Source organism: Myotis nattereri, assembly GCF_964212035.1.
Source record: "Myotis nattereri genome assembly, chromosome: 17".
NCBI classification, from domain to species: Eukaryota; Metazoa; Chordata; class Mammalia; order Chiroptera; family Vespertilionidae; genus Myotis; species Myotis nattereri.
Window position 1 is genome coordinate 40,352,772 of NC_138092.1, and position 25,006 is coordinate 40,377,777.

General features: G+C 46.4%; 1 protein-coding gene across 1 annotated transcript in view; it reads right to left on the bottom strand.

Annotated features, from left to right (window-relative positions):
- Window positions 1-22,220, bottom strand: part of JPH1 (junctophilin 1) — an 86,452-nt gene extending 64,232 nt beyond the window's left edge. Inside the window, exons 1-2 of the mRNA XM_081111025.1 lie at window positions 21,614-22,220; window positions 14,886-15,645 (exon numbers count right to left, since the gene is read on the bottom strand). Of these exons, the coding sequence (XP_080967151.1) occupies window positions 14,886-15,645; window positions 21,614-21,992 (1,139 nt within the window). The 5' untranslated portion in view covers window positions 21,993-22,220. The remainder of the gene's footprint in view (window positions 1-14,885; window positions 15,646-21,613) is intronic.
- Window positions 22,221-25,006: the final 2,786 nt, after the last annotated feature.

The window sequence follows — 25,006 nt, forward strand, 5'->3', positions numbered from 1 at the left end:
TAAGTAAACATTTTATTCTTAATGAAAATGATTCCAGCTAGCTTTAGATTTATGCTTAATTATCAGGGAAAACTTAGTAAGTCTGTATAGCTTTGCTGTTCATTAGTTCAGTCCTTATTAATTCAGAGTTCTTTTTTTTTTTTTGAGAGTTCTAAAAAGTATTTAGAATTTAAGCAAGCAGGATTTCATACTTATTCTAGAGGTTGAATGGAAGGGGTAAAGGAAAAATTGAAAAAAGAGAAAAAGAAATCCTGCAAATGTCATGAGAAAATCCAGTTATGCACAGCCTGTTTTAAGTTCCTAAAGGTCTTTATATTTATTTGGTACAAGGACTATAATTATATCAACTTGCCTAAAAACTTTTTTTTTCTACTAAGAAATCCCTTTTTAATTTCCATGGCTTGAAAACTTAAGCTTTTACATCTCTGGCTGATTCAGAGTCCTCCTACAGACAAACATATAAAACATGACTCAGTGTAACCCATTATTTTTTTTGTTGTTGTTGTTAATCCTCACCCGAGGATATTTCCCCCATTGATTTTTAGAGAGAGTGGAAGAGAGGGGGGTAGAGATACACAGAGAGAAACATCAATGTGAGCGAGACACAGCGACTGGTGGGCCTCCCACATGTCGGGGATTGAGTCTGCACCCGAGGTGCATGCTTGTCCGGAATCAAACTCAGGACCCTTCAATCTGCAGGCTAACGCTCTATCCACTGAGCCAAACTAGCTAGGGCTGTACCCTATGACTTTGAAAGAGCAGTTCATACCCAAAGAGCATGTAATATAAATAATTTTGTATTTTGATTCATTTAAGAGGTGTTTGCCACTTAGTAAAAGTACTTTTTCTTTTCATATTTTCCTGTTTTATGAGTAATAAGAACACGGTTGATGGACTAGAACAGAACAGACATGTAACCAGATTTATCTAAACAGGAAAATCAGACTGCTCAAGAGAGACCCCTGTATCTCATCAACACCCCATACCCGCCTGCCTTCTAGCAGGAAGGGGACTTCTCACACTCGGCTGAACAAGGGGGTCCTTTCAAGCAGAGAGCTGCCACTAAGGATTTGCAGAGAAGCTGGACTGTCAGCGGGACACGCCAGCTCCCGGAGGCTAGACCAGGGGTGGGCAAACTTTTGGACTCGAGGGCCACAATGGGTTCTTAAACTGGACCGGAGGGCCGGAACAAAAGCATGGATGGAGTGTTTGTGTGCACTAATATAAATTCAAAGTAAACATCATTACATAAAAGGGTACGGTCTTCTTTTTTTTTAGTTTTATTCATTTCAAACGGGCCGGATCCGGCCCGCGGGCTGTAGTTTGCCCACGGCTGGGCTAGACAAAGGTGACAGGTCAGAGCAGGGACCAGGGAAGGCCGTAGATGGTATCATGGAACATAATACAAAAAAAAAAAAAAAAACCCCACAAAAAACCCAGACCCCTGGGGCCCCCTTGGTTTTGATCATAAGCTGAATCCAAGTGCTCTTTGCGGGCCCTCTAACTCACCCACTGTTCTCCATGCTACCTCCCTACTCCACGCAAGTAACACACCTAGGCATGCCCTCCTGTAGTGCAGCCCTGGATGATAAGGTTTGGGGCCTGAAATTAGCCACTGCAAAGCTTCCACATTCTTTATTTAACTACAAAGACAGGTATCTCCACGCAAGCCATGTCTGTGCTCATTCTCTTGATCCATTTTTGCACACACAGTAACTAATAAAAATGAAAGATGCCTTTTCGAAGGCAAAGAAAGTCAGAGATGTTCATTTCATTTGTTTATATGGACTTCATCCAAAACAAAAGTGAGCGTGAGGATTCCAGGAAAGCTCTGAGTACCCTTTGACTGACTAGTTAGATCAAGCATGTCAAACTCACAGCCCGTGGACCGCGTGCCTTGTTTATTTGGCCCGTGTTAGCCTTTGAGTTTGACATGCTTGAGCTAGATACTGCAATGGCTACTCTATTAACAAAGTAAATTTAAAAAAAAGGGGGGGGGATTTGTTAATTTGGTTTGATTTTTAAATCATGAAATTATGCAAATAGATATGTTAGTTATAACCACACTCAAACCTGGTTCAGTACCTTGTCTTGGATTAGTTTCGTGTGTTTTAGGATAAAATAATTCCCTGCTTCTTTCCACACATGGATCACTATCCTGGAAAATCCCTTACAAATTTCTCTACCCCAGCCCTCTCTCCTCGCTTTCTGAACAACTCTTTTATTACGGCGGACAACGTAAATCTTTGGTTTTGATGTTTTCCTTTCCTTTGGAAGCTCTCACACGCACAAGCCTTGAGAGTGACCGTTCTTACAGGATTCTCATCTCTCGTTTTTTTTCCTCCTTTACATGCCCATGAGTCAAAAGATTCCTTATCCTCCTCCCCAAATGTCTCCACCATAATTCATGAGCCCTTGTGCTCCGAGCTAACGATGCTCAGATCCTTAGCGTTTTAACTCCTTTGGACAAAACCAGCTGCATATTTGCAAATTTCAAGGGTCCAGTTCTTTACGGCTGGACACATTTATTCCTGTCCTTCACGGTTCTGTCCCAGCTGCTGCCGGGATCCACCCCTGTGCACGGCAGCGCAAACCATTCTCCTCAGATGTTGTTTTGCTCATGTTACTCACTTGCTGGGAACTCAGGCAGCTTCCACTTGCGCGTTGCATAACACCTGATGGTGCTTTTCAGATCCTTGAGCAGTCAGCACCCTTATCTAATTGTCCTCCTCTCTCCCCATGACTCAGCTGTGCTCACACCACGGCAGAGCACCACACTGTGTCTCTTAGATGACACGCACCAGCAGGGGGGTGCACAGCCCACCAGGGGGCTGAATACACTTTTGTGCACACGTTTGTAAGACTTCTCAAAACGAGGAGGAAGCTCTACAGTCTGAATCATACAAAAGCATTATATCCAGCATCTCCAGCCTCCTACTTTCCTGTTGTGTGTATTCTTTTCTACAAACCAAAAGCATTAATTTTCAGGAATCTTAGACTAGCACCACCGTTCTCCACAGAGGTACTGCCTTTCTGGATCATCTCTCCTGGTGGCAGGACGAGGGTGTCTGCATATGAAAGACCCCTAATTCCAGGTTCTGTAGGCAATGGGAGTCGCTAGGACACAGAACACGAGGAGAAGAGTAATAAGGCCATGAAGCTAACAGTAAGATCTCCAGCAAGGTACAAGGACAGTCCTGCCCACGGATAATGAGCACTGCTGGGCTTTATGGCCTCTGAGCGATTTTCATTCTCTTCAGCTTGTGAGTCACCAGACACGCTGTCCTTCCCCCACCTGGCAAAACCCCCGTCTGCCCCTGTGACAAAATCATGCCTTTGCTCCCCTTTAAAATATCGCTCAAGGCTCCAATTCTCTATGAAATCATTCCAGACCAATTCCATCTGGCACCAGACCCACCAATTATCCTAGGAACCCCTCCATATTCAGGCTGTCTCCAATTTTTCTCCTTTTTCTCATTACTCGGCATTTCTTCAGGGACAGCATTCATATGCACGCATGCTCACGTAGACTCATCTACACACATGTTTACACAGACCCTGCGTGTGGGGGATGGTCATTTGAGACTTTATTTTTCTTTCCTTTTTTGGCTTACGCCTTCTATTTCCCTTGAAATATCTTTAAGATCTTATTGGGCACCAAATACGGCGGAGGCTCTGGAACGGTTATAACTGTTACCAATATAGCAACTGTAATTAAAGAAAACTTCTCAACAATAAAGTTTCGTAACAACTCTAACACCACAAAATTAACACATCACTGAAGGTTCTGAAGGAAAAAAAAATAATCCCAAAATATGCTTTCCTTTCCCTCATTTTCGTTTATGGAATTAAACCTTAGTGACGGCTCACTCCTTAATCAGATTCTCATCATTCCAACAATAGGCTCAAAGTTATTCCAATTTAGTGAAGTGCAAGAAGAATAAGATAATCTTGAAAAATGCTTTTACTATCAACTTTGTACAGTAACATGAAAAAAGAAAAATCCACCCAAGAAGCTACATCAAAAGTCTTTGAAAGCGCTTTCTGAACAAGTCAACCTATTCCCTTTCAATTTCTGTAAGACAGACCATTTAGAGAATTCTGGAAACCTGCATGGAGCGAGGCAGAGCACTAGGAAGTGAAGGGCCGGCAGTGACCTCTCTTATTAACTACTTCCTGTGGGTGTAAGATATCTGCAAGCAGCTCTAAGCTTATGGAGGTGTGGGCCCGGCTTCCTCCCTCCCTCCCCCTGCAGGCCCAGCGCAGCCCTGAGTGTGCACGTGGTGCACAGTAACGCTGAGAAGATCAGGGCCGTTGCTTGGTGACCTGCGCTCCTTACGAGTCCTTCAACATGGCTGGTCCGTGGTAATTTGGGTTCTGTTCCCGACAACTGACACAGGGGACGCTGTCCCTTTCAGTCCACCCTCCTCTGATTGCGGACACACCTGGAGTTGGAAGAGTAAATGGTCAGCGATGTTTCACTATGTTTGCTTACGGACTAATTTCCATCAGAAACATCGCTGGAATTGGCCTGTGACTTCAGATTCAAAAGCCACACAAATGGAGGGGATGTCGCCCGGACTTGGACTTTCTGTGACAAACGGGCCCAGTTGCCCACTTCCTCAGCCCCACTCCTTGGGTGAGGATTTATGGGCTGGAGTAAGAGACCCAGAAGATTACTTGTTTAATATGCTTGACAAAACTCCCCCATGTTCTGGAATGAATGAACCTTTTCACTAACATTACTGAGAGCCATCGCAATATCAGACACTAGATTCGCCTCCATTCCTTACCTACCACTTCTGGTCCATCAATTCCTGTAAGTTTTATCCTTTGCCTCTCTACCACACTGACCTTGACTGGGTTCTTTATCCTCTCCTCCACAGGCCAGGTGGTGGGTCTTGGCCCCTTTAACTCCATCGCAAAGGCTGATGGCTCCCTTCAAATCCCTTTAAAGACTCCCCAAGGCAATCAGTAGAAAATTAGCTGCCAAAGCTTCATGATCTCATTCCTATCAAAACTCAAGCTACACTTACTGACCGTGAGTGTGCCTAAGAGTAACCTGGGAGGCTCTGGGCCTTGCCCCGAGAAAGGTTAATGTAGCACTGGGTTGGGGGGGGGGAGGGACTTTTAGGAACCCCCTGAGATGTGCTGCAGGGGGTGGTGGGCTGCACCTGGAGAAACACTGTCTCCGATGGCCTGGAGGAACTTACTGCAGGGTTAGGCAACGAACAGGGGCTGGGGCTGAGGTATTCATGCAAAGAGCCCCAGACAGTGTCTGTGACAGGCTCACCCAGGCTGGCTTAGGTACTTGGGGGGTGGAGGGGGGTGGTGTCCCCCTGACCTGCAGCCCCACCGTGCTCACAGCACCTGCCCAGCTGCAGAGAAGCGCTACCGACCCATCAGCAGGGTATTCGTGCTTCACGACAGGTTTTGTTTCTGATTCATCTCTGTATGCCTAGGGCCTACTGCCATGTTTGGACAGAGCTGACACTAAATAAATGTTTGCCAAATGATGTTCTTTAGCATAATAATTTGCAAGGGTGATACTCTGCTCTACTCTGTTGCCAAGAAAGAAACAGGCCAGCGGATCTTGCTCACTGGATGGGTCCCTTCAGCACAAATCTTCGAAAGCATGTATTTCACAAATTCAAGTGCAGACATTCTGATACTCGAGTTGCATTATTCAAAGGCAACAGATTTCTGGTCACTTAATGTGAGAACTGCTTTATTTGTGCTTCTTAAAAAGAGCTGTTTCTAACATCATCTGCATACAATTCCGTTCCTGGCCTCCCAAGTATCTCTGTCCGCAGAGTTCTGGTCTGAGCTCCATATGAACAGTGGGAATATTTTTGCATCCTAGGCCCGTGTTCCTGTTGTCTTTGTGGCCAGCACCTCAAAAATTCAAGAAGTCAAAAATCCCTTGCAAACTCATCTTCCTCTTTAAACCTGTACCTTGCTCTCAGGTCCATATGTGAATCAACAGAACCACCGCCCATTCGGTGGGCCATCCAGAACCACACTGGCTTCCTTTTCTAGGTCCACCGCACGCATTCAACCAACCATCAAGTCCAATTGAGCCTGCTTGGGAGGCTCTCGCCCAACATTTGCTTTTTTCCATAGTCACTGCCATCGCTTAGCTCAGCCCATGGACTCTCCCCTAGCCTGCTAGTTAGCAGATCACGACTTCATTTTTCTCCAGGTCTCTCTCTCCTTACTCTTCCCTAATATACTACCTGTAACCAAAGCGATCTTTCTAAGTCTGACCAGACAATTCCTGTTTAAGACTACCAAAAGCCCTCCCATGTCTTGAGGATAATGTCCAAACTTCCCCTTACTGGTCAGTGAGGTTGCTTCTCCACCTCATCTCTCAACACCCCTACCTTGCACTCTCTTTGCCAACCGTGCCCAATATTTTACAGTGGCCCAAATACACGTGGGCTGTTGTCCTGGGCACGCTTCTCCATCTTTTGGAGAACAGGTGCACATCCTTTGGTTCTCATGCTGGATACCACCTGCAAAATCATGCCTCCATCCCCAGGCTATGATTAAGCTCCTCCTACGGGCTACCTAACCTCACGGCTAGGTGCCAATCATCCGACAGGTAATTAAATGTTTTCTCTGTCCCAACTAGACTCTATCATGGGAAGGACTGGGTCCCAATCACAGTTTTACATTTACATAGTATGTAATCAATTAATGTCACAAAGAGGCGATTAAAATCAATGTTTCACTGAGTTTAAGAACCAAACCTTATCAAAAGGGCTGAGCATCCAAACCAGAATGCTAACTAACATGTAACTGATGACAGACAGGGCTAAGGTACCACCTGTCCAGGGCATTTGCATCTTTCCAAGGTAATCTATCAGTCCAGAGCTGAACTGATTCTCTATTCACTGGGACGAGCAAGAGGGGGTGGGAACCAGTGACAGGTAAACCCGCCACCTGGTGCTCCTCCCTTCGACTCTTGAACCCTAAACTCTAGCTTTTATGGGATATCTCAACATGTTTTGACTAACAGGCCTCCCATAGGACGCTCAAGCCTGGGCCCTAATGGATGGACACAAATGTATGAAATCTTGACAGACTAACTCAAAAAAACTCTGACATCGATGCAAAAAGTTAAACATTGGGGGACTTCTAGGCCAAGCAATCGAGATCAAAATTTGATTGACCTGCTACAGTAAAATTCAGCAAAATTTTTACCTTACTTAAAAGTTTTTAAAAACTCACACAATTATTTGTTAAGCTCTGGCATAAGTGACTGTTTTAAAGACGCTAGAAAGTGAGTGTGTTTTCCTTGGCTTGAGTCAGTTTCTTTTGGCACACGGGGGAATGCCGAGAAGATTGGACTTCAAAGAGTTGCACTATTTTGGAGGCAGTCTTGATTCCTTACATGTTAATTAAATTTCTGATAAAGCAGCTTATTTTGAACTGAGTATATTATCCAAATAAATGGGAAACACCAACTAAGATCGAAGGGCAACATTATTAACAGCTTATTTGGTTAATTCTCAGGAGGCTGTTGTACTAAAGCTGAATGACTTACATAAATACCTTCGGCATTTGTTGGATCCTGTTCCTAAACACAATGTTCATATTTCATCTATAATAAGAAAAGCATCTCAAAGATTTGCAAGGCACTGGTCTTGCAAGCGTCCAGTGTGGTGTCTTGAGTGAAGTGAGATTGGCAGTCAGCTTAATCCATAATGGAAAGTTGTGAGTGGGCGGCTTGGGCTGCCTGGCAGCTGCCCGGAGGAGGCGGCCACCAGCTCCCTTAGATGCACACAGAACTTGACACTTGCCCCAAAGCAGAGTTTCTCTGGGTCAAAGCTCAAATTCATGCGGAGCACCTGGGACGGACCCCAAATGCCACCGTGCCTCTGGCTTTCTGGAAGACATTACAGGAGGGGGATTTCATTACAAATGCAGCTCTACTACAATGTAACTGCTGCTTGAATGCTTCTCATTCACAGAATCACGAAAATGTCATATTTCAGAGCTAAATGAGATGGTCTGCTGCAGTTTGTATTGTTGAAGTAAATGCAGATTTCTACAGTTAAAACAAGGCCAACACGTGTCCCCAAACCAAGCTTATCATCAGCACCCTGGCTTATAGTTTTTTTTCTTCTCTCCCTTTCTTTCCCGTTCTCATTAAGCACTGAATTGAACATGCTCTCCTATCCCATCCACACCACACACGGCATCTTCTCCTTGCCCTCTCTGTTTAATCGAAGTAGAGAGCCAGGCCCACCTGAGTCAGGGTTCAAAAAGTATGTTGATCGTGGGCCCAACGTCTGGAAAACTGTGTGAGCCTCCCATTATGATGGCCCAAGACCAATTTTCGTTCAATCTCTACCGCTTGAACCTCCGTGTTAATCATTAAAACACAGGGCCACCTCAACGCCGCACCGTTTCTGAATGGGCCTGGACCTGGAAGGGCTGGACGAAGAGTTTTTTAAAGAAAGATATTTAGCCACAAGATAGCCTCGGGGCATCTTACAAAGTTCCCATAACACAGCGTGTTCCCATGTGCTGTGCAATGACCTGCGAAACGGCGAGGTGATAGAGATCAGAGTTGAAGGACAGGGGCTGGGCCAGGAGTTTCTCTCTGTTCCCCAGCCAGGACTCTGGGGACGATGCTATCCTAGCTTGACTCCCCTCTGCTGGGGGTGGGACGGAGCTGCGGCTGGCCCAGGTGATCTTTCTGGTTTAGCTGCTCCCTCTGTCCACCCCCGCAGAGGATTCTCAGTGACTACACGGCCCATGAAGACGTCGGGGCCTTTGGTACAGAGAAGCGCGACTTTCTTGAAACCGCCTGGAGAAGAACGGGAGGAAATCGCAGCAGGTTCCTCGCTCTCGGCATGGGAAATGGGTGCTTGTGGGCGAAGAGGAGAAATATGTGTCTAAGATTTTTATGTGCAATACAAAAAGGATAGCACACATCAAGGATACTGGTGACCCACACTAATACACCAAAACGCTCGAAAGAGAAAAACCATTATTTTCCTATACTGTCTTCAGAATAGTGCCCCAGGGTAGCTTGAAAGAAATACATATGCCATTTCCCTGTGCATTTTCTTTCATCTTAAAAATAAGAATTGCCTGTTGACAGTATACTGACTTCACCCAGACCTGAGGCTGGGAAGGGGGTGAGTCCTCATGTCTTCACACAGTGGTCAAGCTTGGGGGGTTAACTCCTTTCCTCTTGTTTATCCCTCTTTCTGCTTCCCAAGCCTGCCTTCCCTTCCTCCCCCGCCACTCTACCTCCATCCCAGTCTGACTTCTTGGTCTGTCAGCTTTCACTTTGGGGACTGGTACTTGCAGGGTCGACGTGCTTTCGGAAACATTAACTCTATATAGTGATTTACAGTTTACAAAGCCCTGTGACACCCACTCTCTCATTCAACTCTTACAGCAACCCTCCTGTGAAGAAACAGGCAAGTATCAGTCCTCGTTCCTGGTGACTTGTCTGCAACTCAGCGTCTGAGTGTTTTAACCGAGCCTTTGGGATGAGTGTGGAGAAGGGCTGGGATAACAGGTGACAGGAAGAAAGGCAGAGATGGAAGAACACAGGCGGCACAGCTACAGAAAATAATTAACACTCTCGTGAGCTGTAAATTCCCACATTTTAGGTAATTTCCTTTCGAAATTTCTTTACCCGTTTAACAGTGTTTTCATTAAAATGACTTGCTAGGCATTACAAGGACGTACCTTCCTGCAAAAATGACTTATGCTAATAATTGAGAATGAACCAGAGCCCCAGGAGAAGAAACAAAAAGTTCACGGAAGAGGTGATCCAAAATTGTTTTCAAAGATCTGATATGACCCCAAGACAGGAAAGAAAGACAGACAGGATGTAAACTATAATTCTGATTTGCAAAAGAGAAAGAGAATCCTTCTGTCCAACAGAGTCAAAGACTTTCAAATTCCTTGCCCTTCCCAACCACTTGGCAGAGGTCAAGCTTGTTCCTGGTGGTAGGAAGTTCCACTGGGATCCACAATGTGCCCTGACTCACGCCTGCCCTTGGGTTTTAATGACTAATAAGTGAAGTACGAATCGAGTCAAGCAATCTTGCGAGGGGCTGTTCTATTGAGGATCATTAAAAATATGACCCTAAAGAGGCAAGACCAGAAAAATCTCTCAAGAGGAAAAATAAGCCAGCGGCACACTCAGCAGACTTTGATTCTGGAAAGGCAGCAAGCTCTCCTGTCCTGACTTCTCACATATGTTGGTGATGTCCAATATGCAGGATGAACTAATGCTGTGACAGTTAAGTAGGATGACTTTTCGGAGTCTCCGTATCTGCTCACAGGAAGTACGCGCATGTACTGCTGGGCCGGCTCACACCTATGAGGAACAGTCTGGCTTAACCTGAAGCTCTCATTTCCTGGCCCTGCCTTAGTTATGACACTTTAATGATGTCGACTTCATTAAAGGAAAGGGTACCTGCAACTCACGCTCCCGCATCTTCTGCACTTCCTTGACTACGGTTAGAGTAGAGCCTGATGAATTATGAGCATGATGCTTCTTTTCTTAAAATGGTGACTTATACATGTCCAGCAGCACGGAATTAGAAACACTGGCCGTGTTCAGACCCTAAGCAGTGAGGATTTAATTCACTCGTTCATCAAATATTTACTCGGGGCCTTAGGGAAGTGCCCTGATCCAAGCCAGCGGCTGGGCATACAGAGGTGAGCAAAGCTGCCTGCAGCCTGGCTTTCTGACCTCGTTGGAGAAAGAGCTATTAAACAAACAGGCTGAAATAAAGTGACAACGTAGGCCAGTGGGGGCTTGAGACCGGGTGGTGGTGGTGGGTGGGGGGGTGGGGGGGGTGGCAGTGGGGTGGGAGGGTGTGGAGTTGAAAAGACTCTCAGTGAAGAGACTTTGTGCCTAAACCTGAGGACGGAGCAGCCTGCGGGAGGCCCGGGAGCCAGGCAAGGGCCAGGCAGTGGGAAGGGCTCAACCAAGTCCTAGAGCCAAAGGGAAGCTGTCGTGGCTGAGTCATTCTGAGCACGGAGGGCAGGGGGAGAGTGGTATCAGATAGTAATATGTTACTTAAAGAAAGGTATGGGAAATACACTTTTCCTGAAGGATTTTTTCAAACGACGTCATTTTTTATGTTGAAGTCGAAAATTGGAAAACACAGAACCCAGACTCGAGTTCTGGGAGCAGATGCAGCCAGCTCACCTGTGCACCAGACCTTGAGCTTGAGGCCCTCCACCCTCTACCTGGCTGCTCTGCCCTCCCCCCACCCCCGTGCAGCTATGGCTGGGGCCCCAGCAGAACAGGGGACCACACAAGGCTCCCTCCTGGCACTACCTGCTTAGGTGTGGCTGTTACCACCTGCTGGGGCACTGAGAGTCCACATCCTGCTAACGGGTAACGGGAGGACACAGCCCCGCACGGCAGGCTGGCCTGTCCCTTCCCGGACACTTCGCTCTAGTTCTGGGAGCTCGCAGCCATGCATCCTCCTAGCTCAGCCGTGGGCAAACTATGGCCCGCGGGCCGGATCTGGCCTGTTTGAAATGAATAAAACTAAAAAAAAAAAAAAAAAAGACCGTACCCTTTTATGTAATGATGTTTACTTTGAATTTATATTAGTTCACACAAACACTCCATCCATGCTTTTGTTCCGGCCCTCCGGTCCAATTTAAGAACCCATTGTGGCCCTCGAGTCAAAAAGTTTGCCCACCCCTGCCCTAGCTTCAGTGGGGCTGGCCACTCCCATCACCCACTTTCTCTTTCTTCTAATCTGATAAAATGAAGGTAGTGCAAGCAAAGGCCTAAGGCTGTCACTGCTGTAGGCTGGCTCTTCCCTCCTGTCACCATCTGTTTCCATCCTCTAGAGCAGTGGTTCTCAACCTTCCTAATGCCGCGACCCTTTAATACAGTTCCTCATGTTGTGGTGACCCCCAATTTCATTGTTACAAATTGAACATAATTAAAGCAGAGTGATCAATCACGAAAACAATATGTAATTATATATGTGTTTTCCGATGGTCTTAGGCGACCCCTGTGAAAGGGTTGTTCGACCCCCAGAGGGGTCGCGACCCACAGGTTGAGAACCGCTGCTCTAGAGCCAGGGTTATGACAGTCAGACAGCTAGGAGGCCTCCCCAGGCAGTGATCTCCAAGAACTTAATAGAAGCTGCCACCCCCCTTTTAAAAAAAGTTTTATAAGAAGGTAGAACACTAAACTCAGAGCTAGTACAGGGTGAATGCCAGTCCTTCAGCTACTTCCTACCAAGACGAGTTACAAAGCTCAGTATCTGAAGTAGTCATTAAAGCAATGGGGACTACAACAGTGAAAGTACGTAAAATAAAAGGGTTCACTGAGTGGGCATTTTTGGTTTAGTGTATCATCCAAAGAGTATTTTTTTTTATTCTGGTAAGAAGGCTTAACATGAGATCTACCCTATTAACACACAGTAAGCGCACACTAGCATATTGTTAACTGCAGACGCAATGCTGTGCACAGCCTTCTAGAACTCTTCTTCTTGCTCAACTGAAACTTTATACCTGTTGAACCCCACCTTCCCACGTCCCCCTCCCTCAAGCCCCTGGCAACCACCTTCTCCCTCTGTTTCCATGAGTTTGGGCACCTTCCACACTTTTATAAGTGGAATCGAGCAGCATTTGCCCTGTGACTGTGAGCATAATGGACCAAGCCTTTTTGAAAAGCTAAATAAAGTCTTTTATGGAGTTAACTAGTGCAAAGTGTAACATCTTAAGCTAAAGAACTCTGGATTATAAACTGTATAACACAGTATTCCCAGACTACATAATAGCACTCCCAGAAGACTTCCAGCAGAGAGGGCATGGCTAGGGCTTGGGTAAGAGTTTTATGATACTAGTATAATCACAGATCAGCTTTGTATTTGCAAGTGGTTCACTTTCGTTATGTAGATTCCTCCAATATAAACTAATCATAAACTCAGTAGTCACAGAAAGCATAAAAACGTCTTTGATGCCAGAGTGTCCTGCATGGCTTACTTTCCATCAGGCAAGACTGAACTGCCTCCACGATAGCACTAGGTTGTAAGGTGGAAATAAAATGGAAGAATCCAGGAGTGTGCTTGAAATTTCAGACTAGGTGTATGACTGGTTTTAAAGTTAGCTGAGGACCAGGGAAGCCAGCAAGATCAGATGTGGCAAATATCCTATCGACAAAGCAAATGGAAAAGCAGATAGATACACTGCTTGGTGATCAGAGGAAACCAAGATCTAAAATAAAAGATGCGTGGCAGTGAAGACAGGAGAGACCTCCCATAAAAGTTTGTGCTGAGTAACAAGAAATACTAACTTTAAATGAGAATTGACTGGAGATGCAACGGAAACCTTCAAAAACTTTTAATATTAGAATAGGAATCTATAAATCAGGGGCAGAGAACCTTTTTTCTGCCAAGGGCCATTTAGATATTTATAACATCATTCGAGGGCCATACAAAATGATCAACTTAAAAATTAGCCTGCTATAGTTGGTCAAACATTTAATTAACTCACCCCTAATGCCTTGGCAGGGCCAGACCAACTGATTTCGTGTGCCTTATACAGCCTGAGGGCGGGACGTTCCCCATCCCTGCTATAAATAATGCAAAATCTCCCATTTGCCAAGCAGTGTTTCAGACACTCAGAAGTATAGTAGCCATAGAATAGGGATATTAAAAAACAAACAAACACACCACACACACAAACTGTATAGGTCTGGAAGTATATGAAATTGCCACATGAAAAAGTTCAAATATCAGAATTTTCATGTTTCAACCAAAAAAAAAAAGGTGGGCTCCATTCATTCAATGCTAAGAATAAAAACCTAAAGACATGATGATATTTTGTGGTTTCAAAGGAGGTTTACTTCTATGGACAGTAAATGCATTGTTAATATTCTATGCTAAATGTCTGCTTCAAGTCACACACAACTGTGGTCCCTCAGTACCCACGGAAATAAGGCTAAAAAATAAATATTTCCAATTACAACCGTCCCTTTTTCTTTTGTGTCTAACATGACATCCATCCTTCATAAAATTCTATTCCCAACAGATTTCTCCATCCTTCTCGTTGGGTCCCTGAACCCAGCTATTAATGGTAAAACTTCAAGTACATAGACCTTCTGTGCCCACATCCACCCTACTTCTCAATCTATTATTCACCCACCTTCTCCTCCTCACTCCAGCCTGTCTCTACTGCTCTACTTTCTCCCAACCTTGGCGCACTGACAGTCCCATCTGTCCATGGCAGGTTCCCCGCCCCCCTTCCTTTTAATACACAGTGATCTAATCTTTCCTGCATAGAATGAGGCGATTTCTGGGAGCCTTCGTGCCTCTGCCTCTCCCATGTTGTTTTCAAGAAGGCACGCTTGATTTTGTCATGTACCTTCCAAACTTCTGCCAGTCTAGATCTTGGCGGCTTTCTCAAAACCAATGCCACCTAAAAGGCTTCAGAAAACAGAACCTGAATTTTATAAATTAGGATAATTCTATAGGAGGAGCTGTAAACACTTAGAACTGACATATTAGGATAAAGGGACTCATCTTTACCAGGTACGTTTCCATGTGGAAGCACCCTGCTCTCCATGGCAGTATTTCGAAAAGATGTATAACTTTCTGGACTCGGAAAACAAACACAGGGCCTGGGTGAACTCCACCACAGTCAGGATCAGGGAGCAGGAAGGGGACCTCAATGTACCTTCAACGTTTTTGGCTGATGGAAAGTTTCAGAACACCGCAGGGACATTTCTGACTCTGACTCTATTGGGCTTAATCACTTGCCACCTTTGGTTCCGGCAGTGGTAGGACCTATTGGCGATGTCACCGACAGACTGACAAACAAACTGACACGGCACGACCCGACCCGGCAGGCCCGGGCACGCTGCGCTTACATACCTTGAATTGGCTATTTCCACTTTGGTTCTCGCCATGGCAGCTGCCCTTTGCGCGCCTTCGATGGCTCTGTCCACCTTCTCCCGAGTTTTTGTGTTTCTGATCGGTATGAGCTGCTTCCTTATTCCACGGACCAGAACATTATTTTTGTATTTCCCCTCTTCCTTGGAGCCGTCGGGAAACAGGGTGCAGCCGTAGCCATGCCGCTTGTTGTTGACCCACTCGCCCTCGTACTTCATGCCGTTGGAGCGCTCGCTGATGCCGAAGCCGTTGCGCTTGTCGTTCCTCCACTCGCCCATGTAGGTTTCCGTGGTGGTGGCGTCCACGTGGTCCTCCACGGGGCAAAAGTCGCAATCGACGTCGCCGAAGCTGATGGTGGAGTTGGCATCGCTGGAGCTGATTCGGCTCATGGCCGCGTCGCTGCGGACCGAGCTGCGCTTGCTGGAGATGGAAGACTTGGACTCGGATTTGCGGATCTTCATGCTGCCGAGGAGCGAGCCCCGGCGGAAGAGGCCGCCCTTCTTCTTGCCCGCGAGCTCGGCGTCGGCTTGGAAGTTGAGCACGAAGCCGCCCCGGGTGCCGGCGGGGGTGTCGGCGGCGGCCGCCGCGTCGTGGAGGACGCTGCCGTTGCTCTGCTCGCTGCGCAGCGAGGCCAGCGAGGTGCGCAGGGGCGAGCGGATCACCGTGGCCATGCCGTAGGGCACGCTCTGGCGCACTCCGTAGCCGTGCCGCATGCCGCCGGCCCACTGGCCCTGGTAGGTGCCTGGGAGAGACCAAAGCACAGGATGAATCCGGGGGTGGTGGTGGGGGGGGGGGGCGCGTGAGCCTGGCCAGGGCCGCTGTCGGCTTGGACAGCCAGGCGCACAGGGCCCAAGGTCACAACCCACCGCCTCCCCAGGCGAAGGGACCCCTTTCATTTGGGAATCCCCGTGCTGTAACGGTGTCTATTTGCCTTTTGGGAACTGTACAGGATTTTCCAATAGTCTGGTCCATTTTGCTTTTCATCTAAAAATTTATGCCAGTGTCAGACAGAACCAGTACTTTCGAGAGTGCTCACTGGAAACCAACTTTTCGCCCCTGAAATGAACACAGCAGAAATCCCTCTGATCTTCGTAAGTTATATAAATGTCTAACCCACTGTGCTGTACGCCTACAACTAATATGGAATGTTAACCGTAATGGAATTTTTTTTTAATTTTTAAAAAGTAAAAAATAAAATAAAAAGAAATTCCTCTTAGAAAGGCAGTGCCATAGTAGAAGATGAAATGAGTTCTACTTGTGCATTTTATTCTAATTTTACTACTAATGACCCTAATTTAGCTGAAAAACTCTACAAATGACTCTTGGGTCTGTTGGTATAACATTCCAACATGATTGAAGACCTAAAATTATTAAGGTATGGGTCAACCAACAAACTGCCTTAAATTTTCTTTCTACCATGTTCACCATTTTGAGGGGGTGAGGAAAACTTTAATATTTAGGATTATTACTTAAATTTGGGTAAAAGTTTTTGAGCTAACAGTGATTTGACAAAAACACTATATATCCTGAATATAGTGAACAATCATGAAAAAATAGGCAATTTGTTTTAACATCTTCTACTTCCAGGTGGAAAGGTTAAAACATAGATGTGAACTAGACCAGTGGTCGGCAAACTGCGGCTCGTGAGCCACATGCGGCTCTTTGGCCCCTTGAGTGTGGCTCTTCCACAAAATACTGACTTTTGCGCCTGGGCCACGAAGTTTCAATCTCACTATACATGCGCGCCCGCACATGGTATTTTGTGGAAGAGCCACACTCAAGGGGCCAAAGAGCCGCATGTGGCTCGCGAGCCGCAGTTTGCCGACCACTGAACTAGACTTATTACGGTGATCATTTCACAAGATACACAAATATGGAGTCATTATGCTGTACACCTGAAAGGAACATATGTCAATTATAGTTAAAAAATATATATATTAAAAAAAAAAGGTTTATCCTGTATTACTTGCCAAATTTCTGCTTTCTCCAGGCCATCCGATTTCCTAGCCCGTGCCACTGCATGGACTAGAAGCACTCTGAGGGCAGGAATTATCCCAAGAGAACACAACATTTCTAGACTCATGGCTTGTGTGGTTTGTAGTCTGTAGGTGTTTGATAACTTTATAGTAAACAGTTATGATGGTGAAAAAGAATACACTATTTATCCCCAGAAAAACTGAGATAAGGCCAAAGGAAACCTCCCATTTTTAACATTATGGAATTCATCTTAGAGCAAAGATGTCTTAAAACTTTGATACCAGATCACTTTTTCAATGAATATTATGCCTTTTCAGGAAAAGGATAACCTCTAATCTAAAGCATTTATGTTCAGTAAGGCTTTCTATTAAAAAATTAGCAAAGGCACATTTTAAAAAATAACCTGGTACAGAGTTGTAAATATTCTTAGGAAGAAATGAATGTTAAAATTAGCGAATTTAAATTTTTCTTTTCAAAATCAAGGCCATTTCCTTTCAGTAACAGCAAAATTTAAATTATAGGACCTCCCCTGGAAATATGGGGGGGGGGGGGAAGAGGGCGAGAACACTTTGTAAAATATGATTGTCTAACCACTAACCCTATACCTGAAATTAATACAAAATAATATTGAATGTAAGCTATAATTGAAAAAAAATAAACCATTTGAATACCACATTATAGCTCATTTATACAAAGTAATACAAAATAAATTATAGTACCTCCCCAAACAAAGCTATGTGGAAATTTTAAGATGCAATTACTTCTGTATTCATAACAATTCACAGGATCACGGAAAATGAATCATTATGACGGTCTGTCTTGACCTCCTTGTTTCTGATTTCATAGAGCTACCTTGAAGCATTTTTCATTTTAAATTGCCACATCAGATGTCCATCGTGTGGCATGCATTTCATTTCAAAATTCTGAACAAAAATGCTAGTGGTTTTATGTCATTGTGTCAACAAAGGCTGCACTTAAAAGTTAAAACCACAATGGCCCCCAAATAAAAACTTCGGACCAATTTCAAGATGACCTCCTCTTTCTGTTCATTCTGTTATACTAGTTAACAGATAATAGCAGGGCAACAGTGAAATATGAAATAGGTCTGGTACTGAGAATGTCATATGCTGGTAGATGTGAAAGTCTTAACTGGACATCTAGGCCCTTCTGAGGAGGTAGTTGGGCAAGAGCCTTCTCTAAGGGTAAACCCAAAAGGGCAGGACCAGTCACATAGAACATTTTAAGGAAAGAAACTTCCTACTGAATACTAGCCATCTTCAAACGTCGCCACCTTAACAGAGAGGAAAACGGAATTATCAGGAAATGTCAATTTTGACATTTGCCTATGTAGATACAATTTAGATACAATGTAGATACAATTTAAATGCTAGGATAAAATGTATACAATCTGACTTACACAGACTAAAACAAACCACCTTATTTTAAATATTTTGTTTCTTTTAAATAAGTGTGGAATCCTGAGATTATAGCCTTCTAACTTTCCTACATAATGAAGTTAATTTTGCTAGAAAAGTTTCCAAGGGTGCTGTCTGAATGAATACGTAGAGTATTTATACTTTTAAACGGCAATCATATGATCCTGGCAAATGTTTAGCAGTGAGAGAACATCAACAGCTAGTTCCTTTGAATTGATATCTCAAAAGTAGAACTAATATTTGGAATTTTCCAAGAAGTATTGCTTGAAAACCTAAGCAGTCTACAGCAACAACACTAATTAGAAAGTTCAGGATTCTGATTAACTGTCAAGTAAGGGAAGGCCAGGCCAACAGCTGGCCACATTCCCACCCTATTCTGTTAAATCACAGTCTATGGAAGAATTCCTTAGTGGGTTTGCTAGAAACCAATTTACCGCCAAACTGTCAGTAGTTCATCTGAAGTTTAAAATATGTTTAGTGCAGTCGGTGAAACTAGAAAAAAGGGTCGCTGTTTCTTTATGAAGCAGGTGGGTCTCAACTTCTTTATTTGCTGCTCAACTAAAGCGCTAATGAGGTCCTCTCGGCTCCTTAAAGATAGATGCAGATTTCACAAGCGTAAGACTCATTTTCATGGGCTTGGTTTTAAATTCTGTTCTAGGATTTTTCACCTGGGAGCTGATTATCTGGATAGAGCCATTTTGAAGGCCTCTAGTTCAGAATGAGTTCCAGTGAAGACCATTGCATGCAAACTTACATTTATATGCTACAGATGGGTGTGTGCAAGCGTGCATACCGTTAACGACAACGCGTCTTCCTAGACATTTCCAGTAGCTTTATGATAGTTGGGGGAAAATGAAGTACAGAAGATCAGAATTTGCACCAAAAATGCTGGGCACCTCAACTTGGATTTTATGAGTACAGTACCAGTTTATTCTGATGTAATATTCAGGGGTTTCTACTCAGCAACACTTCACACACAAATCACTAATAAGTCACATGATACTTCTCACATGGAATTACTAACATCCCTCCTCCTCTAACTTAATGTCACCCCAAAATACATGGAATCAGATTTTCCCTAAGTCCGACAGAGGGTGTAGAGGGACAAACATCTAGTTGTGCAGAGGGCAATAAAATTAAAAAAACAAAACCCCCAGCTAATTGACGTAACAATAGGGAAAGTGATTAATTCCTATTTTGGCCAAAACCTTCTTATAAAGTAAGTTATACACTTCCACTTAGACCCTACCTTTTATGATGAAGGACTTTCTAATTAAAGAGTGACAAATAAAAGCAGGGAACCACCTACCACAAAGTAAACTCGCAATCATGATTTTTAAAGTGTATTTTTCCCCCCTTCTTAACTGGTGGCATGCTAGATTTTTTTTTTTTTTGTAGAAAAAAAACCCTGCTGTTTTATGGTGATGCCAAATTTTAAGGTCTTTAATTTTTTAAAAAATTTTAAACAGAAGGCAGATTATCCACAAAGTCAGCCTGAACACTTCCTTGAGCTTCCACAAAACAGACAGAGACCTTCACTGTGCTATATATATTTTTTGATTACTAGGTAAAATGAATACTCTAAACCAAGAGATTTTGTTTAATGAGCAGTAACTTTAAAAGGAGACTAATTTATTTTTAACGCTCCCGAACTGAAGAGAACTATCCACAGCCTTCCTAAAAGGTTATAACATGATGCACACATTTAAGAAAATAAATATTGTGTCCCACTTACGAACATGGAATTTAATTATATTGAAGAGCTGGGGCCTCCAATAAAACCCAATCGCAATCTAACATGTTGATAGGGCTGCCAACCAAGGCACCCTGTGCCCATTCAGAACATTTAAGGGCCCCAATTAACTACTGTGGAATTTGGGACTCAAATAGCCCATATAAAAGTATTCGATAATGATTTTTTTTTCTTCCTTTTAATCCATGAGAAACATGTCCTTTATTTAAGACCAAAAAAATGTCCTTTTTAGCAAATCCTACCATTCTGCTGTTTTGCATTTGAAACACGGCCCGTGTTCTGAGTAAGTGAAGTGTATAAATTGTATAAGCTTTTTTTTTTTTTTTTTTTTTTTTAATAGGCAACGGCATAACTGGGGTTGCACTGGGCTGGAGGAACTTTTAATTGGGTCCCTTTAAGATCCTCCCACTCTGGGCTGCCTAACTCCAAAAGATGGCATCGCCTCCTACAACCCTTTTCAATGAACTACGATTATGTTTATTATCAGAAAACTTATTTTGCCAAAGCATAACCTATTCATCTTTCTCAGCAAGGAAATTCATCAGGTTCTGACACCTGTTTCAATAATGTATACCTTTGGAAAAGAGAAAGTCTGCTCTACATACACATAAATTCTTTTGCAAGTATATTGTTAAATATTAAAGTAAGGTGAGTTTGGTTCACCCTGTTTTGTTCGCCAGGATACTGTTCAGGTCATGCACTTTGGTGCAAATCAGTATCGGGCACTGCCATTCTCAGGAGTAAAGCAGCTGCTAACTTAACGACTATCCGGACGCTATCGCTCAATTGTATTTTTTAAAACCTGGAGTTCCTTGTTCGTTTCTAAAATGTTTTCCTAGTGACTTGTCCATGCAGCTCCGGCTCAACAAAGACTCCCATTCTTTGGACCAAACACCAACACTTCAGGAACCGAATGAAAACCAGTAACCAAACACCACACCCTCCGAGCTGCACCTGCGCGCGTCAGGTGCCCTCTCTACTCCCCTCGCCGGGATGTTTCCCAACGCGCCCCAAATAAGGCGCCATCCCCCCACATCCTAGTGATGGGGTTCTGCCTGCTATCTTTAGGCGACGAGAGGACCGGCAGCGAAATCCGACTCCTCGTGAAACCAATCCGGGAGCGGTCAGCACCCACCGCCGCCAGCCTCGCGAGCCCAGGCGCTCGCCCTGACTCCCGGGGAGTGGCGATTTCAAACCCGGCCGGGAGAGGGAGGGCTCAGGAACGTAATGTGACGGGCTCAAGTGACAGCGTCCCCGCTGCAGCCCAACCTCCCGGGCGGGCGGGCGGCGTTTCCTCCCGGCGCCCGCCAGGTACCTCCACGCCTGGCCGCCCCGAGCGTGGACGCGGCGCCCGCGCCCAGGACCCGGTCAGACCCCCCCCCCCCGACCCCCCTCGCACCGGTTGCGTCCCAACACACCCTCCACGGGCGCGGGAGGCGGGTGCGAGGCCGCGCAGGTGTTTTGGCGGGTTTCCGCACACGTGCGTCTCCGTCCCCCCGCCGCCCCCCGCGCCCGCCGGCCGAGCCCCCCGCGCCGCCGCTCACCTCCGTCCCCGTAGGTCTCCACGCCGTACCCGTCCTGCAGCCCGTTACTCCAGGTCCCCTCGTAGCGAGCGGGGGTGCACAGGCTCTGCCGGACCCCATAGCGCCCCTTGAAACCATGGGACCACTCCCCCCGGTACATCCACTTGCCCTTCGTCTCCACCCCCAGCCCGTGCCGCTTGCCCTGCGCCCAGTAGCCCTGGTAGGTGTTGCCGCTGGGCCAGGTGTAGCCGCCGACCACCTCGAAGCCGTGCGACCAGGAGCCCGAGTACTCGCCCTGGCCCTTGGGCCCCGTGCAGATGCCATGCCCGTGCGCCTTGCCCTCCTCCCAGCCGCCGCAGTAGGTGCCGCCATCGTCGAAGTCGAACCTTCCGCCCGTCATTCGGGGGGCAGCCCCGGCGCGCTCCCCGCTGGGGCACGAGCGCGGGCAGAGCTGGGCACGGCAGGGTGTAGCTCGGGGGTGGGGGCCCGGCGGGCGAGCGCACGACAGCGCCCCGGGCAGCTCGCGCCGCCGCTCGGCTCCAGTCCGACGCCGCCCCCGTCCTCCCCTCCGCTTTCGCCGGCGCCGCCACCGCCACCGCCGCCTTCCTCCTCCTCCTTCTCCCTCTCCTCCTCCTCCTCCTCCTTCACCGCCGCCGCCCTGGCCAGCGCCGCGCGCGAGAGGACAGCCCCGGCTCCGGAGCGGACCTTCAGCTGCTCCCGCCCGCCCACGTGAGCCGGGCGCCGCCCCGCGCCCGCCCCTGTCCCCTCCCCGGGCGCCCGGGCCCGCCCCGCCCCGCCCCGCCGAGCCCCGCCCCGCCGAGCCCTGCCCCCCGCCCCGGGGCGGCCGCCGCTCCGGTGGGGGCGCCGGGCGCGCGTGTGCTCGCGGGAGGGGATGCGGGCGGGGAGGGCGAGTGTCCCCAGGGACGCGCGACAGTCCCCACCTGGCGATGCAGGCGCGGCCGCACGCCTGGAGACGGCTCGCGGCGGGCGGCGGAGCCTCCGGGGTGTGTGCTTGGGGTGAATCAAGGTGGTGAAGCGCCTCGAAGTGCGGCCACGTGTGGGTTGAGGGAAGACTCCGGTGTGCGTGGTTGTCTGCATGGGGCTTGCAGTTGCATTTCTTCGGCATTCCAACTTGGGTTCTGTTGCATTTGTCATGCTCAGCTGTCGTCATGACTTAATATCCCCCAGATCTATGCGAGCCTGTGATATAAATCGGTGGCAGCCCAGATATAATTGCGCAGGATGTTCTTATACACCCGCCCATTTCAAGGCACACGTGTTTGCATTTATTTAATGAAGATGCAGCGGGGAGCAATGCAGTTTGAAAAAGCACAGAGGCAACTGGTTAGGCTTTTATTTGTCATCACGGAGAGGTTGTTTCTGACCTGTTTTTGCAGGGGTAGGGGCCATTTTCCTTGTACATCGGAGCCCACTCCCCTTAAGGCCTCATTTGTTCTTCTAACAACCTTAGAAATTCTCCTTAGAAGCTGTGTACCCTACAGGCAGCCGGCTCAGTGTGTGTATATTGGGTAAGCGTCTGGAATGTACACCCCATCCTTCTCCACGGGTATCCACAGTTTCAGAAAGTAAACAGAAGCTTTCAGGGAGGTATATGGTAAGTGAAACACTGCTCTAAACTTACAGAGAGTCTGTGACCTACAAACCCGGGGACAGGTGTCAGCTGATCTTTCCAGCTACAACACTGCTTTGTTGAATTCACTTTCGACAACTCTTTTAAACGTTTAAACGTCAATTTCACCATCTTCCATGTGGAAGGGACAAGAGTTGCTTTCCCCTTTCCATGGTCGATGGCAGCTGAGTATACTGTGGGCGCCGGGCAAAGCCGGGCGTTAGGGAGTTGGTAGCAGGCAAGTTGAGTCAGTCAGCTGTCTCTGCTGAGAGCAGGCAGTGGTCGGAACCGCATCCTCAAAATGCCCCTGGGAGACACTTCCCTGCGGAGCTCAGCCAGGGGTCTTAGCTTGGCCTCTCAAGGACATGCTTTGCCCAGTATTCACGGGATTCCTTAGGCCGAGAGGCTTTTGGATGACTGAGCGAGCACCAGCGGCTGCCAAAGGTTCTCTCCTAGGTATTTGATAATCAGATAAAAATATAAGGACAGGTGTCGGGGAAGGCAGCAGGGAAAAGTAGACTAAACGGCACAGAAAAGGAACTGAAATTGACCTTGATTGCCTCCATCTCCGGCCTGGAGCGGGCCTCTCCTGCTTATCTGGCTGAAATGCTGAAAGAAAAATCTCAGTTTACACAGAACCAAATCACCAAAGAGAACTGGAAACCCTCATCTGTGGCGCTGCCTGCAGGGCTGCCAGGAATAGTGCTTATCCCAGTGGCCTGAAATAATTCCGCATCTTGCTCAGCATCTCGCCCTGGGCTGGGGATTGATTTAGGCCACTGGGAAAACGAGGGCCCCGGACTTTGCCGCTGAGCCATAGCTGCATTTCTCCGTTATGGGAGCCACTGGGATCAGCAGCTAGCAGAGAGAGACACATTTCCATTTAGGTGGGGGTTCTGTTTCATAGGAGAAACAGTGTGGTTGCTAAGACAGCATTTTATTTTTTCTCTTAAAACTTTTTTTTTTTTCTTTCCACAGAGTATCCTTGTTCCCTGATCATATTTTTTGGAGCTAGCCGTATGTGTTCGATCCACATAGGACCATTTAAGGACTACGTTTTTGTTTGCAAGCATGGGGGAAATATGGAATGATTTGTACTTTTCCTACTTTGCTCTCACACAAATGATGAATTTTCTGGAATATACGGCACAGAGAAAGTTTCTAGCTTCTGTAAAAAAATAAAAAATGTCTGGTCCATCTATGGTGGAAGGACACAGGATCGTGGTACATACACAACTGGGTAGAATATGGAAATTTGAGGAGGATAAAAGACATGGCTATTTATCGCTTAATCTTTTCCTCTTCCTCTCCCTAATAATGTCTTCCTTGGAAGGAACCTTCATTAAAAGAGAGAATCCACCACCAGCTATCTGCTATTAAATTTCAAATAATCTTAACTGTAACCTGACTCTGCCATTGACTCTCTTTATGGAAGAAATAAATTTATTGAATGCTTGGTACCTCACCGAACAATATTTGGCAAAGTAACAACACAAGCCATGCTCCCATGTACCTGCTGCCACCACGATGGAATGTTTCCCCCAATGCACTGACGTGTTTACTGATGCCAGGGTTCAGGTTCAATGGTAACGGTTGGAGAAGATGGGAAGGTGAACTAGGAAGAGGTGCCAAGAATGATGGATGGCAGAGAGTAGTCAGGGTTAGTAATGTCCTTATTTTCCCTCTCACTCTGAACCTTTGCCCTGGATAAGGGGGAGTTGAATTTAGCTTTAAGAAGGGATTAGTAAGAAGAGAATGTGAATGTTGGTTTGACAGGTGGGGTG